General features: G+C 37.4%; 1 protein-coding gene across 1 annotated transcript in view; it reads right to left on the bottom strand.

The window, feature by feature from the left end:
• Positions 1 to 1331: 1331 nt before the first annotated feature.
• The window catches only part of TBCA (tubulin folding cofactor A), a 34343-nt gene continuing 15946 nt past the window's right edge, over positions 1332 to 19728 (bottom strand). The window contains exons 2-4 of the mRNA XM_082075516.1: positions 15374 to 15479; positions 5536 to 5622; positions 1332 to 2541 (exon numbers count right to left, since the gene is read on the bottom strand). Coding sequence (XP_081931642.1) covers positions 2461 to 2541; positions 5536 to 5622; positions 15374 to 15479 — 274 coding nt within the window. The 3' untranslated portion in view covers positions 1332 to 2460. The remainder of the gene's footprint in view (positions 2542 to 5535; positions 5623 to 15373; positions 15480 to 19728) is intronic.

Genomic DNA, 19728 nt, shown 5'->3' with positions numbered 1-19728 from the left:
AACAATACTACTTATGCTTACTTTTCTGTATTTTACTTTGCTATGGAACTTCACTACAGTCATAAATGTTTTGTGAGCAAAAATAATGTTATTTATGAATAATCTGCATCTGGCCACTCAAGTGCTACTGGAAAAATGCAGTCTGCTGCAATCTATCACTGGATCAATTGTTCTACTTGCATGAGTAATGCTTTATCTGCATGGCTTTGCCAGTCACCCTTCACACAAGGGGGGCCAGCTGCATTGTCACTTTTTTTTTTTAATAGTTTTTACAGGTATCATGCTGCTGTCCTCTCAGAAGTTAGACACTTCCAGAGGCATCTGCAGACAAGAGAGTAAGTCCTTACAGATATGAACCTACCTTGATTTTTGTCAGTGAGGCTGTCTGTTTTCTATACAACAGAACATGCTCAGTCTTTTGGAGAACTTAGTAAGAGGGAAGAAGAAATAGAGAGGGGAGAGTATCACCTTGGTTCCTGACATAATCAGAGGGAGCAAGAAAACAGCTTGAAGTATTAGGAAAACATGCAAAACCACTCTACCCTAGAAAAACTATTGCACCAAGAAACTTTTTCCTGGAGCCTGGTTTACATGGTAGATACTCAGTCCCATGTGCCTTTAACTTTAAATGCTGACCTAAGCCAGACCACAGTGCAACTTTCCTTCAGCCACTTTAAGTGATGCCTCTGTTTGGCTTTCATGCTGACCTGCGTTTCCTCTGGTACTCAACAACTGCACATCATTTTTCGGTGAGTTTGTGCTCTGGAAGTGTGTATTCTTCTAAAGAAGAGTGATTTTTATTTTAATGCTGCTGTACCCAGCAGACTTGACACTTCTCCACACTTCCTTTTCAGCTCAGCATTTATTCACCACATTCCACTCGATGGCCACAAGCAGAGTTGCTGTTATGGTCAGCTAAGACATGCGATCTGATTTGTCTGCTCCAGCTACCTTTCCTGGTGAAGGTCTGTACAAGCAGCTGGCTGAAAGGAGTATTCAAAGATGGATGTTCTCCTCAGTAGCAGTTCATTTGTGCTGCGAACCAGGCAGTGTCTGTTTGGTAGTTACGAGCCTAGGACACAGCACTGGTAAGAGGATGTGCATGTACTCTTATGAAACCCTAATAGTGTCACAAAAGGTTTCACCTCTTAGTACTGTCTAGTACTCGTCTGGGTTCACTTCAAAATAGGTCATTCTGCAGTGAATTGGAAACCTTGTAGTGTTGACAATCTGTTGGAGCAGTGCTTAAGAGTGATGGAGAAGTACACTTATTACTCCCAATGTGCTTAAGGTATACAAATAGAGATACTGAAACTGCGGTTTACCCAAAATCAGGGAAATTAACAAAAAATTTTATTGAGTATTCAATATAGCACCACACCAAAGGTACACTGTGCTTTGTGTTGCTTTTAGGAAACATACTAGAGCACTTTCAAACTAGAAAAACAAGTGTAAAAAGCGTGCTTGTTCATCAGCAGCGCTACTGTTTGCAGTTTAGAGAAGCTATTCTGAAAGAGCCATAGCTTTTGTACATAATGTTTTAATGGTCTTCTGGGCAGATTAAGCATTGTTCCCTTACCCGTTAGTTCTTCATCTTCTGGGATTTCTGCTTTGTTTAAAAACAAAAAAATCCAACCACAAACCCCAACAATAACCCACCTCATTTATGCCGGGGTGCTCTCAGGAAAAGCATTCAGTCCAGAACTCTGACCAGCAGATACAACTGACAACATACTAGTCAGCTGTTAAATTCTGTTTCTTGAAAAAGTAACGTAAGTTTGATCAGTCCTAATGGTGTGAATTGGGCTCTACAAATCAACGCCTGGCAAACTGACAGAGATTTGGAATCAGCTCCTAATTCTGTCTTAGGGTCAAAGATAAACAAGGAAGAAATATTTGATAAAATTACAGATAAAATGCATCATAGAAAAAAAGATGGGTGACTTTGAAGTTTCATTTAATCCATCTTTTCTTTCAGTACAGATTGTTATGCTATAATGGCTTGAAATTATTTCAAATATAAGGTGCTTCTAAAGCCCCAGGCAGGAGGGTTGGAACTAGACGAATCTTTAAGGTCCCTTCTAGCTCAAACTACATTATGATTCTATTTCATTCCAAAGTAGTTATTGGTCCCTTGCATTAATTACATAGCCAAACTTTGTTTCTTAGCCTGAATTGTTCAGACTCAGTTCTGTATATTAACTATTACACTATTAAGCTTACATTGAATTTGCTTTATTTTTCCTTTTTGTAGTTGATATGAACTGGAAATGTTTCTATTTTGCCTGAATATGGAACACACAGAGTTTCAGAATGTCCTTTATTTGATGCATCTTGCAGTTAGAGAAAGGCCAGTTTGCATAAAGGGAACCTTAGCAAGTCAACAATAGTAATAGAGCCATAGTGAAAGTGTGGAATGGACCTAGTGCTAATGCATATAAAGAGACTACTGAAAAACTTCTAGGCTTCCAGCTTCACTGACTCCAGTATGGAACGTGCTTCTTTATACTCTTCAGCTTCTTCCAATTCTTTTTCATTTTCCTGGAATCAAAAACAAAATTTTTGAGTATTTTAAAAATAATTGACATGGGATTAAATTTAAGAAGGTAGCTAGTAACAACAGCTGAGGAGAAGGCTGAGGTACTCAAAAACTGTTTTTTTGCCTTGGTCTTCAGTGGCATTCTTTCTTTCCACACCTCTCAAGTGGGTGAACCTCAAAAGCAAGGACTGGGCCAGGAAAGTCCCTCCCACAGTAAGAGCAGATCAGGTTCACGACCACCTGAGGAACTTGAACCTACATAAGTCTATGGGACTTGACAAGATGCATCCCAGAGTCCTGAGGGAACTGGCTGTTGTAGCTGTCAAGCCACTCTCCGTGATGTTTGAGAAGTCATGGCAGTCAGGTGAAGCCCCTGGTGACTAGAAAAAGGGAAACGTTGCACCCATTTTTAAAAAGGGTAGAAGGGAGCACCCTGGGAACTACTGACCTGTCAGCCTCACCTCTGTGCCTGAGAAGATCATGGAACAGATCCTCCTGGAAGCTGTGCACATGGAGGACAGGAAGGTGATTGAGACAGCTAGTGTGGCTTCACCAAGGGCAAGTCCTGCCTGACCAACCAGTGGCCTTCTACAATGGAATATCTTACATCAGCAGACAAAGGAAGGGCTATGGATGTCATCTATCTCGATTTCTGTAAGGCCGTTGTTGTCCCCCACAACATCCTTCCTCCTAAATTAGAGCAGTGTGGATTTGATGGATGGACTGCTTGGTGGATGAGAAACTTGTTAGATGTTTGTATCAAGATGGTAGTGGTCAATGCTTAGTGTACAGATGGAGATCAGTGGCAAGTGGTGTCCCTCAGTGGTATGTACTGGGACCAGTACTGTTTAGTATCTTCATCAATAACACAGATAGTGGGATTGAGTGGACCCTGTCAGGTCAGCAGATGACATCAAGCTCAGTGGTGCAGTTGACACACCTGAGGGACAGGATGCCATCCAGAGGGACCTGGACAAGCTGAAGAAGTGGGCCCATGTGAGCCTCATAGGTTCAACAAGGCCAAATGCACCTGGGTTGGGGCAACACCCAATATCAACACAGGCTGGGGGATGAAGGGATGGAGAGCTGCCCTGCAGAGGACTTGGGGGTACTGGTGGGTGAAAAGCTGGACATGAGCCAGCAATGTGTGCTTGCAGCCCAGAAAGCCACCTGTATCCTGGACTACATCAGAAGAAGCATGGCCAGTGGTTGAGGGAGGTGATTCTGCCCCTCTGCTCCACTCTGCTGAGACCCCACTTGGAGTCCTGTGTCCAGCTCTGGAGCCCTCACCACAGGACAGACATGGACCTGTTGGAGAGGGGCCAGAGGAGGCCACAAAAATGATCAGCAGGATTGAACACCTCTCCTGTGAGGACAGGCTGAGAGTTGGGCTTGTTCAGCCTGGAGAAGGCTCCAGGGAGACCTTATTGCTGCCTTTCAGTACTTAAAAGGGTTTTATAAGAAAGATGGGGACAGACTTTTTAGCAGGGCCTGTTATGACAGGACAAGGGGTGCTGGTTTTAAACTAAAGGAGGGGAGATTCAGACTAGACATGAGGAAGAAATTTTTTACAATGAGGGTGGTGCAACACTGGCCCAAGTTGTCCAGAGAAGTGGTAGATGCTCCATCCCTGCAGACACTCAAAGCCAGGCTGGATGGGGCTCTGAGCAACCTACGTTGAAGATGTTGCTAATCGTTGCTGGGGGGCTGGACTAGATGACTTTTGAAGGTCCCTTCCAACCCAAACCATTCAATGATTCTGAGAAACAAGGGATATATCATTATTTAAAGCACTAGCTGTACATGACTCTAAACACAGGTAATTTCTGAAGCGCTACTTAAGGTCCAAGATAATGGCTGTTGTGTGAGTGTGCATACCTTTATTTTATTCTGTTAATTATTTAAAACCAAGGACAGTGTAACTGGAACCAATAACAACAGACCTCAGAACAAGAGTACTGTTAGGAAAAAGCTTGAGCAGACTGACAATTGAAAAAACATAATACTACATAGCTGATTTTAATAAAAGCATTGAAGTTGAGCTAAGCATAGAAAGCAGCTCCTGAATTCTTAACAACCATAACTCCCCCCACTCATTGTTTTAAGTTTACCCAGCACACTGTATGGATCAATAGTACCACTTCTGCATGCCACTGGAATCTAGACCAGCTAACTGTTAAGCAACTAATTGACTGACAAAAGGACACTAAATCCTCCCAGATACTGACCATTTATTTTGGAAAACAGTAGAGGCACACTACCTGAGGATAAGACACTGAGTTTTCCTTTGAGAAGGGATTTGCATTTTAGCCATCAGTTGTGTCTGGGGCTTAATTAGGGTATGTATTTTTAGCTTCACAGTAGCATTTACATCTGTAGCTGAATTCTTGATGAGAATGCAGATTTTAAAATAGGCATGATGATCTTCAAACAGTATAGTTTCAGTGCATTGGTTTGTACAATCTACTATTTATTACTGCAGGTATTCATATCTTTAAAATGTGGCACTAGTGCTCACCTTACTAATAAAACAGAAAGTACATGGCAAGGACTCAGCTGTCTTGTTTCTTGTCCATAGCAAAGTATTTTCAGTGAACTATTTCAGTTCACTACAAGCATGTTAGATGCATCTACACTACCTAGAAAGTTACCTAAAGCATCTGAACTACCCTTTCTGATAATGTAACTAGCTCAGGAATTCAGAGTCTATTCTGGCAGTTCAGTATTTAAGTTTATATTGAGTGCACATTCCATTAAAGTCACCTTATAATATTTTAAGATGCACAGTTTTCATAGACTGAAGACCATGTCTGTAGAGACAGTTATCTAAAATGAAATACTGTTATGTTACAGGATGCTAGTTTTGAGACCTATAAAAAGTAATTCTTCAATCCAATTCTAACATGCTGCAATTGCAGTGCAGACAAGCATGTTTATCCAAGTTCATCAAAGAACCGCAGCATTTCTTAATCAGTGGGTTATGGTGCTATACTTACTAGTAGTTGACTAAGATCTGCATGTGCAATTTCTAATCTGCGCTGGCAGTCTGGAATCATCATTCGTGACTCTTGTAAGATCTCGATCTGTGAAAATTAGAAACCAATGAAATGAAAATGTATTCCAGATAGGAACATTATTTTTTAAGATAAGTCTTTACTCTGAAAAATCAGTAGTCCAGTCATCATTGAGGAACTTCAGAACAGTTGTATCTATTTTCTGAATAGGCTTTTTATAGTCACTTAGCATAATTGCTGAAAAATCTTTTACAGGGCATTCTCATTTACTTTGTGCTTAATTAAATATAAAGTATTAAGTAAAAAGTATTTAGAATAGTTTTTCCCTTAGAAAAAAAAAGTACTGTCTGGTAAGCTTTCCATACAGCATTTGTTAAAAAGGCTATTTAAAACAAACTTTCTCCTGCTGTCGTGAAGCAGCTTCATCCAAAATTGAATCAGCTGGTTATATAAATATCTCCTGCATCTTTTGGGTAATAAAGAAAAACAGTGTTCAGATAATACCACATGGAGATAATTACTGCATGAAAAAAGTTATTGAGTTATTGATCACATTGTGTGCACACTGCAGGAGGCACTGACTGAAAGACAAAGGTAAAGAAAAATGAAAAGCAAAGACCAGCAGGCTCATATTTTTGATGCTTATCATGCATAAAAAGTTATTACTTATCCTTGTGCTTCATTTTAGGAGAAAGATTATTCTCACCATGCACTTTGAACAAAATTACTAAACTGGCACCCCACTGAATGTGAACATCCTGCCGCCTCCTACAGAAAACAACTTCAGATTTAAACACGGGAACATTTATTTCATGGAACATTTCTGGATCTGAAATCCAACCACTGAGAAGAAAAGGTGTGCAGAGGTGTTGAGTAATGTTAAATCTATTTAGAAATGAAAATCTGTTAGATATTTATATATGAAACCTCTCCTGCATTCACGATAACCTGCAACAGAAGGCATTCCCTGTAAATAGCTTACTTCATTCTGTCACTCCTAGGTTGTATTCTTCTTTCAGTATCAATGCTGCTGTACAGAAGGGTAATTGTAAGAGGGAAAATAAGCTATAGCTAAGAATGTATTTATGCATAAAGGAAGGCCTTATAGTAACACAGTAACACATATAAGGAAGGCCTTATAGTAACACAGTATCACCACGCTTTTAAGTGTCATATATTTTGGGTCTTAGTTCAAGTCATTTTTGAGATGAAGGGTTTAAAAACTTTGTTTCTATTTTTCTGTCAGAGAATCTAGGGCAAAACCTGCCTGCTTTAGTGAAACAAAGATAAGTGACAATTATGTTTGTTTTTAAAGTCAATCACTGCTAGCTTCTATTTCTCACTGATACTATTTTTTTTTCCTTTTAGCATTTAGTGTTGGACTGTATTAAAAACAAGCCTAGAAATTCTGCATATTACACTTTCAGCAGTGAATTAATAAATAAAAGTTTGTACCTTCCATAGAATGAGGTGTGTTATAAATGGTGTGAGATGATGCCTTCTGCTTTATGTGGTAGGAATTTGTTCTATACAGAACACCTACAAGAGTGAGAATATCCAATAATGATTTCCTCATGCCAGCATTGCTAAATAGTTGTATATTGTAAAGCTGGTAGATCATATGAAAAGTAGCAAAATTATCTGATATATGCCACTGAATAAACAATCTAGGAAGGCATATAAATCTAGACTCTGTAAGCTGTAGTCCTGTCTGCTGTAAGAGAAGAAGAAAACTACCCCAATTACTCGATTAAAAAAAAACATGACTGAGATCCAAAGGGGTACCTGAGTTTTATTTACATTTGCCTGCAGTTATGCAGTAATAAATTAAAAAAAACCCAGAAGGATAATACATTCTGGAACTATATTCAGTAGGTGCAAACAGCTGGACACTGGAACAGGAATTTTGTGGAACCAATATTATTAGTTGATTACCAAACTACCTATGAAAACTTGGATAGCTTCTGCATAAGACACGTTTTTTCAAGTAATGCTGATAATACCAGATATACATTTGGGACAGTAAATGTTCTATAATAAAGGAAAATCAAAAGCTCAAATAATTAGACAAGCTTTAGGACTGGAAGTGTTTGCTCTCCAAATTCTATTAAACTTTCTGGCAGAACTCTTAAGGAGTTTAAATATACGCAGGTCACATAGGAAGCTATTACTTGAAACTGATGTGACTTTGCAAAGAACTATAAATACCTGTGTTTCTGTGAATTACAGTGCCAAGCAGATGTATTAAAAAACTGTAGTAACTGAAGTGCATCTAAATACAGCGTTAAGGCAAAAGCAATAAAGCACAAAAATATGTACAGGGAGAAGCAAATTGTATTTTTTGTCCATGAGTGCACATAGGACCAAAAGAGCTATTGTGACTACAGTAAGGATGAAGTTCCTTTTCCTTTAACTGTACTGAAAAAGCCAGTTAAACAAATCTCTTCAACCCACCACATTTCTAGTCAACTGTCTTTCAAGATTGAAGGTATTTCTACTAAGGGAACAGATGTCTGGCATCTTTCAAAAGTAAGCAGTTTCCTCAGATGTGATGGAGCTCTCTAACTGTTGAGGTTTATACAGCCTATTTACCAAATGTGATGTGGACCTTTTGTAAATTGGATCAGATGTCAAAGAACTGGTGTGCATAATGCAGTATCACTAGCCTTCAATCTATTTTTTATAAATTCCAGATTGCAGTGACAGATAAAGCAGAACGCAAACACACCGATCCACCTACCAGTTGCTTAAGTGGAAAGGCACCATAACCAAAATCAGACAATTACTTTACGCATTCAAAATAAGCACAAAGGCCAAACACAACTGTATGAACAACAGCTGAGGGGGTAATGCCCAAGGCTTTCAACACAGACAACTTTGATTTCTAGTAGGACCTACAATGAAAGTCCAAAGCTACTCTTTCAACTCAAGGCAGATTACTTTTTGGATCACCCAAGCACTTATACTGAAACAAATTTTTGACAATTAAAGAATAGAAATAAATATTACTGCTTATGAGTGTCAATACCAAGTATTCTGAAAAGGAAGCAATTTTGCTCAGCCTGACTTAGATAACAGGGTCGACAGTTTCATCAGCTTCAAAAAGATGGAAGCAGAGTTTGTTGTTGTTGGTTTCTCCAGCTGATCCACATCTAACCAAGAGATCTAGAGATATGCAGATCTACAAATAATTTGAAAACAACAAGAAGAAAACCTCCATAGGGCTCTCAGTCTTTCCTTGATCTTAGGAGGACAGCCTAAAAATCTACTGGGTCACAAGACATAGTGGCAATACTGATTTATATTACAAGAGTGGTGTTCTAAACACAAGAACTAGGCTAAAAAACTATAAATGTGAATAAGTCATATATGTACCAATTATACACACACAAATATATATTCATGCTTTTAGATACTGCCTCATAATCACTTGCCCTCTAACTGTTGCATAGATTATCACAAATCTATAGATCTACTCAAAGCTGGTAAAGAATAAAAGAAAATTACATGCAAATAATTGTTTGTTAAGAAAACAAACAAACAAACAAAAGAAACAACCCACAAAAAACCAACAAAACAACAAACCAAGCCAGCCACACACACAAAAACTGTAGGAAACCAAACTTTATTAATTCTACTTCCTTTGAAGCAACTTGTTTTATTTTTCACATAACGGCCCAAAAGAAGCTTGAGCTATCCACAAATACAGGATAAAAGAGCACTATGCAGTCTGTTGTAGGTGAATCATCAAATACATTGATCAAAACACTTCCAAAGGACTATGAAGAAAAGCCTGCAGTAAAGAATTGGAGAATATTGTTTTGTTTCTGTAGTGGTTGAGTGTTTCAAGAACTGAAATGGCCATGTATGAACCACAAACTACTTTGTAGCAAGAAAGCTGAAGGAGGAGAAAACCCTCTCCATCTAACACCTCAGAATTTCAAATGAGCTTTCCCTGCAGCTGCTCTCAGGTGAGGGCTATTCCCATTTCATCTAAAGTAGATCACTTCAGGACATAAAGGCAGGAAGGTTCTTTTGGTGTTTTTGCAAAACAGTTTGTGACTGGCTGTTTTCTGCTAATGTACAATGGTCAAGTTTTCATTGTTAGCAGCAGGGCATGGAGGGAGAACACTGCATGACTTGAAGCTAAAACATGGAGATACTTTTCAGAGGACAGACAAAAAACTCCATGTCCTCCACTGAAAAACTTTTAAATTAAACATGCTATATCATAAATGCTAATGGAATTATCCTTTACAGAAAGTTGTCATTTAATCAGCAGGCACCACATTTCCTTCCAGCAATTCAAAATTCTACCTGAATAGATCCACATTGATGCAAATATAAATCTCACCCTGTAAAGAGGTGAGAGGAGGCAAACATCTAAATGAGGGGGTTTCCTTGTGAGTGACATAAAAACAATGACAAAAACCAGACCTGCTTTCCCAACAAGATTGGTTCAACCTTGTTAGAACAAATAGCAACATTTTCCCTTTGCCCTCTCCATCCCCAAATTTTTGTGGAGGAGGTTAAAGCTTGGGGAAGAGGTTGAGAGGGTTGGGGTTTTTTACTGTTGTTGGGTTTTTATGCTTCGTTGTTAAGATATAGATCCTGAATCTGTGCTTATCTGTAATGCATACTTTGCTAGAAGTAGCAGGCTGGTTAGGAGATGTTTTAGATTGAGCTTAAAGGTTTGGGCCAAATCCCCCATCTGTTTTGTGGAGGTGAAATACCTGGGAAAATACTTGTGTTAAAATTGGAAGCAGAACAGACATGGGAAGTTCCTTAGATAGGCAGAAAAGTCAAGTACATATTTTTTTCCTCCCTCCAGATCAGAAGAAAAGTGAGCCCAACTGAAGAAATTAATCATGTCCCATCTCAGTGGCAGGTCTTTTCTACCATAGGAATGTTGCTGTATTGACTTACTCTAAATACTGCACAAGTGCCTTTAATCTTCAGCATAAAGTCTAGAATCCAGAAGGCATTTACACCTGCCTAGATGAAAACAGCCTTTGGAAAACAAGAAAAAACAAGAGCACAGTAACAATTCTTAATCATCTGGTCCCTTTTAGAAAGCACAATAGGCAATAAAACCAATGTTTGAAAGCATTTTTAATGCCAGTTATAGGTTAGGAATATTATTCTGTATTTAGTACAGAATATTCCAAGTTGCTAGCTTTAAGGAAACAAACAATGCTTGCTAAGGATACTGTCCAAACACATAAGGGACAAGCATTGGACCCTTCATTAGCATTTCCACTGCCTCTTAAGTGACTAGAGCTGACAGTTAACAAAAACTCCAGAGTTTATCTTCAATTCCACTGAAAGGTAAAAAGGAGTAGATGCCTCAGGCTTTTCCCACACCTGAAAGCCTCAAGGTAAAAGCATTAGATGGGAAAGGATGTTTATTTATGTATGTCCCGGTTTAACCTGAGCTAGCAATCACAACCACCATAGCCATTCACTCGCACCTCCCTCCCAGCAACTACTTCCAAATAGGGGAGAGAATCAAAAGGGAAGGGAGAAACTTGTGGATTGAGATAAAAACAGTTTAATAAAATAACACTAATATAGCACTACTTCATCTGCACCAAGCAGCCAGTCACAGGGAGAAAGAGCACTCGTCCTGAACAGCTGATCCCAGGAAAAGAGGAAAAGGCCGAAAGGCCCAGAGGCCTCTGCAAACAGCAGGATGGAAAAAGAACTCCCAAATGGAACTCAACTGAAATAGAGCAGAACCAGAATGGATCTAAGTCTCTGCCTCTCTAGACAGAAAAAACAACTGTCATTAAAAATGCAGCATGATACTAATGGGATAGAATATTTTCACTGATCACCCTGGATGTCAGTCAAGCTTTGCCCCATCCCTGCCCCACTTCCTCGCTACTCACACCTGCAGGCACAGAGCTCAGAACAGGCCTTGGCTCCCAGACAACAACTAAGATACTGGTAAACTCTTATATTCTCTTTGTTCCAACTCTAAGATGTGGGAAATTAACTTGAAGAAAAGCATTAACTCTGTCCTGGGGTGTTATCTTCTTGTTCTCAAACTAAATTCAAACAACAACTGTGCTAGACATGAAAAAGAAGTTTCTAACTGCATGAAGAAAATTAACTCACTTTCAGTCTAACCAGCACAATGTATAAGACACATCAACAACCAAAGACATACAGAAAACTGCTGGTTCCTACCATTAGTCTGCACTCATGAGCAAATACAGTGTAAAATCTTGCTTTTATAGATAAAGTTATGAAGATCTGTGTAAGATCTTCATATATTGAGAACCATTAGAACTGTGTAGAAACTAAGGCCTCATTACAAAAAATCCCACACAGAGGGATTGTACTACTTGCTGCTACCTGTCAGGGTTCTTTATGACCCTCTACAGAAACTATAATTTACTAGAATTGGTAGAATACATCAAAAGCCTTTTAATTTTTTTTTTCCTAGACTATACAAACCTGATAATTTTTGTATAAAATAGTTCAGTTTTTAGTAAGATTGTTTTCAATTTATTATTTTATTAAAGTATTGAATATTGCTTTTTCATAGCAGTTTCATAGTTTAAGATAGTGTGATTTTAAGATATAAAAAAGTGTGAAAACTTTTCTTTCAGATCCTTGTTTTCCAAATACTGCTCTTCATTTATTATGATTTTTTTTTCTGCTGATGTGGCTCAAATGAATTGTCAAAAGCTTTCTCCTAAATTCTAAACTTCTCATCTGCCTTTTGTAGGCAAAAAACGAGATGATAGCAAAGGGGTGTTTATAGATATATACATGTATTTGTTTTTTAAATAAGCTGTAAGTGATGGAAAAGGGCTTCCTTGCCCCATAATGCTAGAGATTCTTCCCCTGTGATACAGTCTACCACACATAGTTCTCACCCAGCTGAAGTATATGAGTTGAGACACAGCAAGTATTGCAAATACAACATGCACCTGGGACAATTGTAATACATACATGTTACAAGCAAAAAAAGCAGGTGTGGATCCCTTAGAGATGAGGCACAACACTCAGCGAAAGCTGTGGGTTTATTGGAAGTGTAGTGTCACCACAGTGGAAGCCTTGGGACACAAACTAATCAAAATGGGGATCCAACACAGCAGAGCCCTGCTCAGGGGTGAAGGTCAAAGGAAAGCACTCCAGGGGTGGATAATAAACTTACAGTGATTAACGTATCATATATATGCAATGTCCTGTTTTGCTCTTTAGTGAACTTGCTGATATAATGCAGGTGCTGTTGTCCAAATTCTGAGACCTGTAGTCTTGCTGGCACTCATAAAGAGATGGGGCAGATGAGGCGGGAAGCGAACTATCCTGGCCCACCCTGACAACAAGATAAAACATGCTTGGGACTCTACATATTCAGATGAGAGTAAGGGAACTACCTTGGAATACTGTAACAAGATCTTCTCATGCCCTACAAAAGGGTCTTCAAATTATAATCTTGGTGAGAGTATAGCAGCACGGTGAGCAGACTGTCCTTTTTGTTTCTCTGATACAGAATCTTCTCCTCATTAAACAGGTCTTTCTGGACAGTGCAGGTGAAGGTTAGTATCTAACAACTGCCAACTACCCTAGTTGGTCACCGCTGCAGCTAGACATAGCTTGAGTTCACGGGAACCACAACCTGCTGCACTGTACAAGGAGTCAGGAGAAAAATATTGAGTCAAACCCTATTGTTCTACAAAGGGACTGATCCCTCCTTATAGACCAGACACACCTTGAAGTCTACATATGCTGTATGAATGGCATTATTAATTCTAAAGTTAAATTTTCTGTAGTCACTTCTGTACTGTTAAACCACGTGTTCTACTGCAGAGTTGTAACTAGAAAGCTAAATGAGAATAGTAGTACATCAAGAGGTAATCAATGCTTTTAAGCTTTTTAAGCATCCCTCCCTCAACTCTGGAGTGATTTGTATATACACACCTGATTTGGCTGACACCTCAGCTAAAATGATAGTTAAAATTACTATACTAGTCTCAAATGATTTAATTTATTCCTGTCCCCCAAGTGTCATTACTGAAATAAAGACTACAGCCATATTTTAAAATAGTTATTCAGATTAGGAACAATTAGCTAAAAACAATTCTTAAAATGTGTTAACTACAGAGATTTTTCCTGAAGAACTTCTGAAAGTATTAAGTCTATCCAGAATACATATTTTTAGCAAACTCTTCTGGTATTATATCATTTTCTTTAGAGTAACAAATTTGATCCTAGGAAAAGCCTGCACATGTTCTTTCTGAGCCTCCAAATTCTTCATAACCTGAAATATTAACAACTTCAAGAATGCAAAGTGCACTAAAAGAACAATAAGAGAAGATGTAATTGGAGAAACTGATTGCTTTCAAACCAGATCAAGGCAATTTCTGAATTAATCAAGACTGTTCTCTATAAAGGCTTTTGTCACTGGTCTTTGAGAATACCTTCAAGTAGTGTGTAACATTTCAGTTCACAGCCTGCGCTGTTTTTGACTTTCATGATATCTTGCAGGTCACTGCAGAAATACCACGGTGCAGTCAAATAATCTGATGAATGGGGAACATTAAAAATGGGAATTGCATTCATTAGTTCTTGTTAGCACCAGCGGATCTTCAGAAAGACTACTATTTTGTAGGACCCTGGAGTCTCAGTCAGTGGTGAGGCAGACACAGCTCAGCTCCATAAATACAATTATTTGTATACAAATTCTTTATTTATATTTCTTTCCCATGGCATAATGAAAGTAAGGCACGGCATACACATACGAACTGAAATCTGAACTTACCAATAAAGTTGTTTTAGCTTGCTCTAAAAGGGCTTTCTCCTATCTTGTTTTTGTTAATGTTTTATATTTGAGTTTTGTTTAACCTATTCTTCAACTGTTTAAAAATGAAGATGAGAGAACAGTAAGTTTTACGACACAAGACCACCAGACTATTGAAACAAGTGTAAATATTTTTTATTTACAGTGTCAGTTTCTGTAAAGATTTAAGAGAAAATATCTGGGAAATGCTTGGAGGAAAAAACAAACATTGTTAAAAAATAACATATTTAGTTAAAAGAATATAAAGGCCACAGTTAAACAGAGACATGCCACATTTTATAAAGAATAAACACAAGTCTCCCGCACCCAAGCCTTTTCTCAGTAAGAAGGAAACTAGGCACTTTCTCCTTCCAAAAGGACATGTTCCAACGGTCTGTTTCCACTGTCCTTTGTGGAGAACATTCCAAGAAAACTTTAAGCATATTGTAATAGTGACACTAAACCATACTCTTGAGCAGATGAAACTACAGTATGCACCTTGCTAGTCAGTGACTTCACTACAACCTCTAGAAGCTGCTAGGGGCAGCTGCAGACCCATTGCTTTCTCTTTGAGGTCTGATTTTACCAAAGGCATACTAGTACACTCAAGAGCCAAAATATTTCATCTTCATATTCACTATCAAGCACTCTCACTCACTGTAACATTTGCACTTACCAGGAAGCACTTAGTTTACCTAGTGCAACCGGACCATGTATTTTCAGGTTCTTGGTATTTCTGAGAAAGAGAGTTCATTATAGCCTCATACACCCTGTTAGTGAGTGATAGCCATCCTGACACCAAGTACTAATGCAGTCTATATGCAGTCTCCTTATAGTGTAACAGTTCTAGAGTAAAGGAATTTTCTGCAAATGCTCATTATGACTTTTATAACTGAGAGGATTTTAGTCTAGTATTTATATAATAGGAGTCTGGAAAAAGGTACAGAACGTTATTTTATTTAAGGATGACTATGATTAAATGAAAGCAAAGACAGATTTTATAAAACAAGTTTTATGATAGTTTACCTGCTTCTTAATTCCGTAATCATCACATGCTTCGGCTTTCATTTTTTCAATTTTTTCTTCTTGCTGTTTTGCTTCTTTTTCATACATAACTTTTTCTTTTGCCAATCTGCAATTAAACCAAGTGATTGTGTTAATCTGGTTCTCTTACAGTAAAAAGTCACATCATTTATAAGAACCCCACCCCAAAAGCTGCAGCCCTATAAGATAATACAGGGTTTTATAAAAAAAGGCTCTTAACCACTGCAAAAAACCTGCATCTAGCAAATGCTGAATTTAGCTATAATGTATAATGATTCTTATTAAAATAATTCAAATTTTAAAAAGTTTTAAAGTTTCTGAGCAGGCTTACCCATATAGAATATCCTAAAAAAGCTATATATTGGTACTTAATTTCAAATACATAACAAACTGGTAAGTTACCTTATAGATCTGGATGACTGCTAATAAAGACTGTAGTACAGAGAAGAAATCTATCTATGTCAAATTAAGTCCTCACATCATCGGTAGCCAAAATAAACAGTATTTAGATGTCTGCGAAGACAACATTGTTATCATCAGCTTTTAGATCAGCATTTGACAGACTTTTTCATCATCCAGGTTCTGATAATTTTGCAAGTGACCCATATTGGCTGTTATAGTAATGTGATCTTTCTTCTTTCCTAATCACTACTAAATAAGCACCACTGCACCTGCATTATTATATGCACAATGGTAGACATCCTTCTTAGTAGTAACTTTGAAAAAAGTTATCATATGTAAATGAAATGAAACAACACCTTCAGCTTCACAAACTACAATGCCAGAGTGTGTTTTGGTTTGTTTTTTTTTCTCCCTGATCACTATATTCCATGCCATTAAAAGCATTATTCCCCATACTAGTTTTCATACAAAATAATGAAAAGTAAAATTCAAAAATTATATAGTAGCCTCACAGCCCCGTGTTCCTTTAAGTGTTTTCACCATTTACCTTGATGCTGGTTTGGGGTTACAAACAACAGTAATACATTCATAATTTGCATTACAGCAATTTTCTTTATGGCCTATATATCAAAGGGAAAAAGAGTTCATCTTTTAATCCTAATAATGGACCCACACTTGGCAGCAGGATGCTTTTTGCTAACAAACATAAAGTAATGTAAAAAATTTTGAAAGTCAAAATGGAATATTAAAGTAGCCTGGTCTGATGCCCCACAGTAATTTTTACATTGCAATTCCATTATCCGAGTTAATATTATTTGTTGTTACTACAGTTTTGCTGTTGCATCTCCCACTTTGTTACCTATGTTCACTGGGTATATGTTGGATTACATAATACTAAATCTGAACCAAAATATCCTTCAGGATCTGGAAAACAATGAAGTAATTTCTGATCAGCTAATTCAAGACCAAAACAACCACTGAGATGCTACTGCAAATCTGAGAGCATGCCAAAGAAAACCATTCCCCAAACATCAGATCAACCTTTATAAGATTAAGGAGGACTTAACAGCCCAAAGAACATAATGAGATCCAAGAAGCAAAGAACATATTATACAAATAAAAAGAGAATAAATACAGGTCTAGTACAGAGCTTCATGGTTACGTTAGCACATCAGAGCAAATTAATTCCTAATTTGTCACAGTTAAGTGCCATGCTAGAAGTGCTGCTGAGGAGGGACAGAATGGTACCAGGGTGACAAGAACCTTTTGTGAACTGAAGCTGCCACAAAAGCACTACTGCGGTAATATCTTGAGAAAAAATCCAAAGAGAATATACTGATATTGCAACAGCAGGAACTCTCCCTGCTTGTTGGAGCTTACATCATCAAAAATTGTTTTGCTAAAATCACCTTAAACTGTGGCTCCCCAACAGTTGATGTAAGCTGGGCTGTGGCAACACACACCTGAACTCATTTCAGCCCTGGAGTCACACCATCTGAGAGGGCCTTCAGCCTTACACAGAAGCTTTAACAGTGTGTAGAACATGTACTGTAGGCATTGTCTAGGCCAGTTTCTACAAGTCAGCCAAGTACTAGCTTTGAGAAGTAGTATCAGGGATAGACAGCAGTCTAATTACTAATAATAAAGACACTAAATCAGTGGCTGTAATTCCAGCTACTGGAACTAGCTCCAGTATTAGCATCAGCAAATATTGATTTAATAGAGGATGAGTTAATTGTTTGATCAAGGTTACTTGATTTAATTCCAGATGGTATTATTTGCTTTGCTATTTTTAGGCTCAAAACCAGTTAATTTTAATCAACCTCTGAGACAGATGATTTTTTTTTTGAATGAGAACTGCAAATTACCCTGAGGAGTAAGGGGAGTGATATGATTAAACACAGTTTTTATGTTGTTTCATTTACTGAAGTGTGTATACCATTGAAACTAAAGGTAACTCGCACTGCTAAACCCAGCTTTTAAAATTATTTTATTTTTTAGCTAAAACAAAAGGCACAATGTTTGTCATTACTTATGTTTTCACATTACATTTTCACATTCACATCTCCTTCATGCACACTAACTTTTCAAACTTACTGCTATTCAAGTTTGCTTACTTTTATCAAACAGAAAAAGATGGCATATTCTGGCACAGTTTAGAATTAAATTTAACTTGTTTTTTTTTCCCACCTTTCTCATATCTGGACACTTAAAAATTACATCTGCATTTATCTACATATTTCTATAGTAACTGTACATTTCAGAAGCAGAACTTGAAACACTCTACTTTCAAAAAAGGAAACACATGAAACCTGAAATATGAGACCATTTTCTGTGACAAATTTTCCACTGCACTTTGTTCAGTTATCAGCGTTGTCCACTTTAATGTTCCGTTTATCATTCAAAGGATTGAGGTACTGATGTTTAATGCTATTAAGAAGCTCTGATTTGAAAACATTTCCTCTACTATATCCTTCCTCTAGATGTTATGAAGCCATTTCTACAGAATATGTAGCTTAGGGAGATTCTAAATTAATTAATAGCTTGCTTTCAAAAGGAAGGTGAAATTTCATAATGGAGGAATACTAACCCTTAATCACCTCAAAAAAATTTCAGCAGAATTCTACACAAAAATACCCATATGATACTTTGTTCCTCTCTTCTTCCTTCACCCTTTTTCTATCTAGAAGTAAGATTCTGGGTTGGGGTTTTTGTTTTGCTTTTGTGATTGTTCTGTTTGTTTGGGGTTGGTTTGTTTGTTTTTCAAAAAATATATGTTAAAATGCATATTAAACCAGAATCTTTATATATAGTGTAATCATACACAGTGAACAGAGTAAGAATGGCTCAGTGGGTACCAGGAAAAGCCAGACCATAATTTGTTGCATTTCAAGTACACACATAATTTAAAGATGAAAAAACCTGCAACCATAAAACCACTTCAGGCATAACTTTAGCAGTCATTCTACAATGTCATAACATATATAAGCTACAGTAACTTTAACTTTTAACTGGAAGGATTAAAACAAACAACCAACAAAAACACCACCACCAAACAAAAACCAGGAAGTAATCTACTTGGTTCCTTCTATCAGCTATACTTGCATACTACACATATATATACACACAGGACTTGTATATTAGTACTTGTATATATGTAATAGCCTTTATTCTACCATAGACAGTTCTTTAAAATTTCCTTGTTTTTAAACAATCTGTCACCTGGTACCCATCTGAAACTCTATGGTTAGCTGCATTTCAATATCCTACATACTGTAATAGCTCTGCAAATAAACCAAACATTTTATAAATTAAGTTCAAGAAGTACTACACATTGTAAGACACACTGTGTTAAGATATATTGTCAGCTCTGTGACCAGTTCTACGTTAGGAAACTAAATCTCTTTTTCAGAAGTTGTTCTTTTTCTTCTCTTGAGCAAAAATGAGTGTGTTTTTTAGTAGTCTTGTATAAAAAGAACTTGGATGGACACCAATAACAGAGTAGGGTACTCACCCTTTGTAAAAGAAAAACCTTAAGTTGGGTCACAAAATAGAAATCCTTGTCCTCTGTGCACTCAAAGTTTAAAAAAAACAAACAAAACCAGTCTACATTACAACAGGTATCCTCTCTGCTACCTTAAAATGCTACTGCTTTTTTTGAATTCTTCTGAAATGCAACTATGACTTATGAAAAGTGGAAATGAAGTCACCAGATATATTGTTTTCAGTATAAAACAGAACTTTAGCTGAAATGAATGATTTAAAGTGTATCACACAAACAAAACATTAAGGACAGTTGCAATTAAGCAATAATAGCATACCTGTAAGTTGACTGGGTATTCTGTATTATCTGAATGAATGCATTGATTTTGGTATACAAGTTCAGGGTGAATAGGTCATTCAGAAAAGTATCTGCAAAGCTCTGTAAAGCATAT

The sequence above is a fragment of the Streptopelia decaocto genome (genome assembly GCF_964273445.1).
Source record: "Streptopelia decaocto genome assembly, chromosome: Z".
NCBI lineage: Eukaryota > Metazoa > Chordata > Aves > Columbiformes > Columbidae > Streptopelia > Streptopelia decaocto.
This window is presented reverse-complemented; position numbering and strand designations above follow the sequence as displayed.